The 6,730-nt window shown below is 49.1% G+C and overlaps 1 protein-coding gene across 2 annotated transcripts in view; it reads left to right on the top strand.

The window, feature by feature from the left end:
- The window catches only part of PCMTD2 (protein-L-isoaspartate (D-aspartate) O-methyltransferase domain containing 2), a 7,407-nt gene extending 969 nt beyond the window's left edge, over positions 1 to 6,438 (top strand). Inside the window, exons 2-6 of one of the 2 annotated variants that reach the window (XM_018559796.1) lie at positions 2,421 to 2,749; positions 3,514 to 3,616; positions 4,185 to 4,356; positions 4,809 to 4,932; positions 5,898 to 6,438. In XM_018559796.1, the coding sequence (XP_018415298.1) occupies positions 2,443 to 2,749; positions 3,514 to 3,616; positions 4,185 to 4,356; positions 4,809 to 4,932; positions 5,898 to 6,283 (1,092 nt within the window). In that variant the 5' untranslated portion in view covers positions 2,421 to 2,442 and the 3' untranslated portion in view covers positions 6,284 to 6,438. Of the gene's footprint in view, positions 1 to 2,415; positions 2,750 to 3,513; positions 3,617 to 4,184; positions 4,357 to 4,808; positions 4,933 to 5,897 lie in introns of both variants that reach the window. The other variant, XM_018559804.1, reaches the window with a different exon arrangement.
- Positions 6,439 to 6,730: the final 292 nt, after the last annotated feature.

The following is a 6,730-nucleotide window of genomic DNA, read 5'->3' as shown; positions in this document are numbered from 1 at the left end:
GCCAGAGCTGCACTGTACTGGGGTGTCAGTGTGGGCGGTGCCAGAGCTGCACTGTACTGGGGTGTCAGTGTGGGCGGTGCCAGAGCTGCACTGTACTGGGGTGTCAGTGTGGGCGGTGCCAGAGCTGCACTGTACTGGGGTGTCAGTGTGGGCGGTGCCAGAGCTGCACTGTACTGGGGTGTCAGTGTGGGCGGTGCCAGAGCTGCACTGTATTGGGTTGTCAGTGTGTGGGGGAGGTGCCAGAGCTGCACTGTACTGGGGTATCAGTGTGGGAGGTGCCAGAGCTGCACTGTACTGGGGTATCAGTGTGGGAGGTGCCAGAGCTGCACTGTACTGGGGTATCAGTGTGGGAGGTGCCAGAGCTGCACTGTACTGGGGTATCGGTGTGGGAGGTGCCAGAGCTGCACTGTACTGGGTTGTCAGTGTGTGGGGGAGGGGCCAGAGCTGCACTTTACTGGGGTATCAGTGTGGGAGGTGCAAGAGCTGCACTGTACTGGGGTATCAGTGTGGGAGGTGCCAGAGCTGCACTGTACTGGAGATCAGTGTGGGAGGTGCCAGAGCTGCACTGTACTGGGGTGAGTGTGTGGGGGAGGGGCCAGAGCTGCACTTTACTGGGGTGTGAGTGTGAGACATTAGGGTGACAAGAAGAGGAGCCGGAGCTCTGCAGCGTTGGGGTGATGGGAAGTACCAGCTGCCCTGGGTGGGTGAACCTAATGACAGCATTGGGGTATGTGTTACTGTGCGGACCTGCACTGGTCTGTCGGGAGAACTAAGACTGCATAATGTTGGGGTTCCAGGGATCTGATGAGACTACACTGAGCACAGCTCCAAGTGGGGGTTTGGATTTTAGTCTTGTGTCCTTGTTGGGGGTATTTCCTTCTATCCTGGTGACCGGTTCCACAAGGAAAGAGAATGATGGGGAAACTCCCAACAATGACCACACACAAGCTCCCGTGGTCACACGTCCCTCTGTATGCACTCATGTCTGCGGAGATACCACAGCCTCTTATTGGGCAATATGAACCTAGAAAATCATGGCTGCATCGTTCAGTAATGTTCTTCATGGTCCTGCCCCCCCACACCGATCTGCCCCGTGTCCTGTGAATGTATAAAAACCAAAATGCCTCCCACAGGAAATCTTTCTGTTGTAGGTAATCAGTCTGCAGCCTTCGTTCGGTGCTCCGCACACAGTCTGCCCATACACCAGAGGGCTGCTTGTGGTGTGCTCTCTGAGCCCTGACATGTGATTGTCATGTAAGCACCTTCTGCTTTGCTTTTGTTGTTTATTCTGCAGTAACAATAAATACAGACGTGTGTGTGTGTCAGAGATACTGGTCACCAGTGGTAGGACAGCTGTGCAGAAGATTCCACACATGTTGATGGCTCATAGGTTGAGCATCTTTCCCTCTTCTGCCCATTTTCTCCTGGTCCAGCTTGATGGGGTTCAGGTTTGGAGACTGTGATGGCCGTTTCATGATCTGATGCCTTCGCCTGGAGATTTTTGGGGACATTATCTTGCTTTGTGGGGAAACCTCTGACCAACCGGGTGTAGAACAGGGGGGAAGCTTGTGGTAGGCCATTTGCTTCGGAGTGCCCGTCACTCTGTGCAAGTCGCTAGCTCTGGATCCAGACAAAGAGCCCAAGATCATCACACTTCCATGTTTCACAGTTGGTGTCATGCTTTTCACCCACATGAACACTTCCAGATTGGTATCATGAACACCTTAGCCCAGGAGTAGGCAACCTTGGCATTCCAGCTGTTGTGGGCCTGCAAGTCCCATGGGGCATTGCAATACTCAGCCATAGGCATGGGTTCCAGGGGCAGAGGTATGATGATCTTTACAACTGGAGCCCTGAGGTTGCCTACCCTTCCTTTAGCCATTTACAAGGGATGATTGGCTCTGGTTGGACCATGGTGGTGATCCTTTTCTAGCCTTGGCTCTGCACCCTTACAGCCATTATAGAGCCAAGTCTCATTCCCCTTGTCTAGATTTCAATGATGCCATATGTCGGTTTTACAGTTTGAGTCTTCACAAGTTTATCAGGAGACACCGAGGAAACTAAACTTCTCTTTTCTCCACCGAGAAATGCATTCTGTTTTCAGTGGCTTGACTTTTTGGATGTGGTCAGGAATAAAGTTGAGCGGCAATGGGAGTTTTCACTTTGCTGGTATTGAGTATATTCCGCAAAAGCCATTGGAGTAAATACTGAAGGCACAATCAAGGGGATATAGATTTCTAATGTCTCCTGAATGTCAGGGAAGGTTTCAACTATCATGGACCTGTTTTTATATACCAAAAACACTGGATAGGTGGCCCCCCTTGGATGGTGGACAACACAGTAGTAGGCTGCTGTAAAGAAATCCTGTTGGTCTTGGCCTTTCTCCGACTTATTCATATTAATTATCTCTTGCAGCTTAGGAAAGTCACAAGTCTAGTCGCCATGGGAGGGGCTGTGAGTGCCGGGGAGGACAATGACGACTTGATCGATAACTTGAAAGAGGCTCAGTACATTCGCACGGAGGAGGTGGAGCAGGCCTTTCGAGCCATTGACCGGGCCGACTACTACCTGGAAGAATTTAAGGAGAATGCCTATAAGGACTTGGCGTGGAAGCACGGGAACATTCACCTTTCCGCTCCGTGCATTTACTCCGAAGTGATGGAGGCGCTGGAGCTCCAGCCAGGATTGTCCTTCCTCAACCTGGGCAGTGGGACCGGCTACCTCAGCACAATGGTTGGGTTAATCTTGGGTAAGCCAAACTTCTATTAGTCTTTATATATATATATGTCCGCTGATCTTGGGCTGGCCCTCTCTTCTTGTCTAGTGGTGCACTGGGCACCGACCGATCTCATAGACCACCTTCCAAGGCTGCTATTGACACTCCTCTAGGTGTGGGGGTTTTATGTATGCTCAAACGTTCTTACCAGCCATGTAGAAGTAGCCCTCATGACTGCTGATGCAGGTGGAGCTTAAAGGTCAACTTCATCTAAAATTTGAGTGGGCACCATCTCTCTTTCAGTTTTTGGTACCCTCTGACTCCCCTTCCTAACTCTATGTATCCAGTAACTAAGGTGGCACTTTATATTCTACATCACCTGAGTGATGGGCATGTTCACTGGCATTCCAGTGGTGATATTTATTTTGCTGCCGGAGTACTGAGAAAAGGAAGAAACCTGCATGTTAAGCTGAAACCATTATAAAGGAATCCTCCTTCCTCCTCACTTCCTGTCTCCAAGGCACAACAGTTGAGAGGAAATCATTGCTGTCATCAGCACAGGTGTCCCCATTGAAATATTTCTCCTAATGTCATTTTGGTGACAACTGCCAGATTTTATGTTTTCCTTCCCATTGGCAATGCTCACCAGGACAAACAGGGTGAATCTCCCCAGCGGGGGGCACAGACTGCAGTGAACCCTGATGGAGGATCTTGGAAAAAGGAAGTCCTTGCACACAAGGAAAGGGTGAGCTTTTATTTATGGAACAACTGCAACAGTTTCCTTTTTGTATCCTCAGGACCTTTTGGCATCAACCATGGCGTTGAGCTTCACCCAGATGTCATTGAATATGCCAAGCAAAAATTGGAACAGTTTGTCCGCACCAGCGACAGCTTTGACAGGTAAGACTTGCTTGGTCAGAGGAAGGGATCCTAGGTGGGAACCTACAAGGATAGAGCTAAGGTGGTGGCCATTGCTAATAAAGATGTGGACTCTAAATTGTCATTCTGGTCCTTGTACAACTCCTTATTGAGTTATGGACCTGGAATGAGTATGCAGGTCCTTGTGTCCTGGCATGTATGTGGCTGCATGAGGCTTTTGTGTCATATTGTCTGGGTGTAAAGGAAGGTGCTGCCATACTTCTGGATCAGTATCTATGGCTGAACCTCCCATAACAATCAGACCATCTGGGTGCAGATGGTATCAGATAGGGGCACAGACTATACACAGCTCTTGGTCAGACTTGAATTGGCAGCAAACAAGGAAAGTGGGCATCATCTAGAGCAATCTGTGCTCTCCCATACTTTGTGTAGTTCCAGGATCACTAAAAAGGCTCTTTAATGTAACGCCAAAACCTGAGTCTTACTTGTGGCCTCCTCCTCCCTCTTCCTCTGCTGATCAGTGGAGAGGGGCCTTTTTCTTGAGCGGCCTGTCATTTTTCTGTGTCTCTCTCTCTCTCTCCTTTTTCAGGTTTGAGTTGTGTGAGCCATCCTTTGTGGCTGGGAACTGCCTGGACATCTCTCTGGAGGCCTCGGCCTACGATCGCGTCTATTGCGGCGCTGGGGTGCAGAAGGAGCATGAAGATTACATGAAGAATCTGCTGAAAGTGGGTGGGATTCTTGTCATGCCTCTGGAGGAAAAGGTAGCTCCCGTTCAGGCTTATCAGATTACTTTATTAAAAAATCCGTTTGCTATATTTACAGCCTCCACTGACACTAGCACCTTACCAACTGCATGCAATGCTTCATGTCGGTTTAGAGACAAGGAGCCAAAAGTGTGGAGGCTGGCTTTGCTGATGTCCTGAAAATGCTAGTTCTCCGGACTTTAGAGGCACTAACATGGGGCATCTGCTCCTGATCTGAACACTCATTACTGTTTTTGGTAACCTTTTGGATTGGCATGACTCAGGCAACTAGTATTTGCATGGCAGCTTCTGAGTGGCAGCCTCCATACTTCCTTAAGGAGCTCAGAGGGCTTGTGATGGTCCCATACATGAACCTGCACTGACTTTCACTTTGTGTCTTAACGCGTAAACAGAATTCTTCAGCTCCAAAGTATCAATGGATCTCAATGTCTCCCTTCCTTCTAATCCAGCTGACAAAGATCACTCGTACTGGACCTTCAAGCTGGGAAACTGAGAAGATCTTGGCTGTGTCATTCGCTCCTCTTGTGCAGCCCGGTAAATCCGATACGGGGAAGAGCCAACCTCTCGATCTCCGTAAGTTAAAACAAAATGAAGCTTAAAATATGCAACTTTGCCCACATAAGTACAGGCAGTCCCCAAGTTATGAACATCCGAGTTACCCAAGCTCCCACTAGTTGTAATGCTACAGTGCTCATGCCGACTTTCGTGGTATCGTACCTCATGTACATTACAGGAAGTTGTTAGATGTGCAGACAAGGATTGGGACTGGTTCGTAGTACTGTACCCCCGGTACATTACAGGAAGTTGTTAGATGTGCAGACGAGGGGTGGGTCTGATTCGTAGTACTGTACCCCCTGTACATTACAGGAAGTTGTTAGATGTGCAGACCAGGACATCCAGCCAATCAGGAAGCCGGGCGGCGAGTAATGACCTGGCTTCCTGATTGGCCGGGAATCCGTCTCCATGTTCCCCTACGGCACAGCCGGTCAGAAGAAAGCTTCCTCTGACTGGAAGTTCCTCTATCAGGGAAGGTATCGGAGCATTTGGGTGAGGTATGAGTGCTTGTCCAAATACTCGGTATCGGCACTGATACCAATACTAGTATCGGTTGCATCTCTACTTCAGTGGAGTAAGTGTCACGTGTCCATATCACTTTCAGTGTTGGATATGAAGTGCTCAGAAGATTAGATGAGGGGCGTCCTGGCCTGCTGTGACTGTATTCATCACTATGAATGAGATGCTCACAATGTGCCTTTTTTATGGTGCATCTATCCTGAGCTGGGGGCTGAAGACCTAAAATAGGATAGAACATATTCTTTAACCTTTTTGATAGTCTAATTGTCTCAATATATTTCTTTTTTTATATCATGAGATCCTAATAAGTAAATTCTGAGTTGCAGCGGGCAGTTGCAGGGTGGTGATTGAACCGGTGAGCACACAGCCTGCAGTGTTTAGGACCATTGAGGCCTAGCAGGGCAGCCAAGTGCCAAGACGTGTTATGTTCTATCAATCTGTCTCTCCTCGTTCTTACTTCTCAGCCCTGCCAAATGTGCGCACTCTGCAAGATCTGACCCGCATTGCCATCAGAGGCCGCATTAAAAAGACCATCAACCAAGAAACCGGAGCCAGAGGGGGCGGGGTGCTGAAAAGCCAGCCTCGTTACAAGCGCAAACGCCTACGCAGACGCCGAATGGGGACCATCGTCTTCCTAGACAAAGAAGTCTTCGCCAGCCAGATCCCGAACCCTTTCGACGACAACAACAACAACTATGAAGACACTGAAGCGGACCTAAGGGACGAGGAGGAAAAAGTGGTCTACGACACGAAAGCCGACCCGCCGGTCAACTATCTCCGAGAGAAAATCCTCAGCCTTCCTCTGCCGGACCCCCTGAAAAGCTACCTGCTCTATTACAGAGAGAAGTGAATGCTGGGTATGTCTCTGAAAGCCAAAGCCTGAGGACCTGTGAAGGCTTTTGTAGACTCATCATCTCCACCCCCCAGACGTGTATGCACGGAGATGGCCATCCTTTCTGGTCTTGTGGAGTCTGACCAATGTTTTTGCCCGTGTTCTCCTGCCAGCTGAACGTTTTTCACATTTCAAAAGGAAAATGGCCGCAGATTCTGAGAATTTGCACGTAGTCTGTGCTGGGTTTGAATCCCTTTTTAGAACTCCAATGATTCTTCTTCCCAGACCTGCTTAAGCCTAGTCCGCTTTTGATTTCCTGGAGCTCTGCCACTGTGAAGATTTGTGAAGGTTTGTCAGCTGTGAACGTTGTGACTTCTTCCATGTTACAGGACGACAAAGAACTTTGCGGAATTATTTTTCTGAGATGAGACTTTTGCCTTTTTTTTTTTTTTGGGGGAGGACCCC

The sequence above is a fragment of the Nanorana parkeri genome, unplaced genomic scaffold (genome assembly GCF_000935625.1).
Source record: "Nanorana parkeri isolate BGI_ZX_2015 unplaced genomic scaffold, ASM93562v1 scaffold17, whole genome shotgun sequence".
Lineage (NCBI taxonomy): Eukaryota > Metazoa > Chordata > Amphibia > Anura > Dicroglossidae > Nanorana > Nanorana parkeri.
The sequence above is the reverse complement of the archived record's forward strand: the minus strand, read 5'-3'. Positions and strand labels throughout refer to the sequence as shown.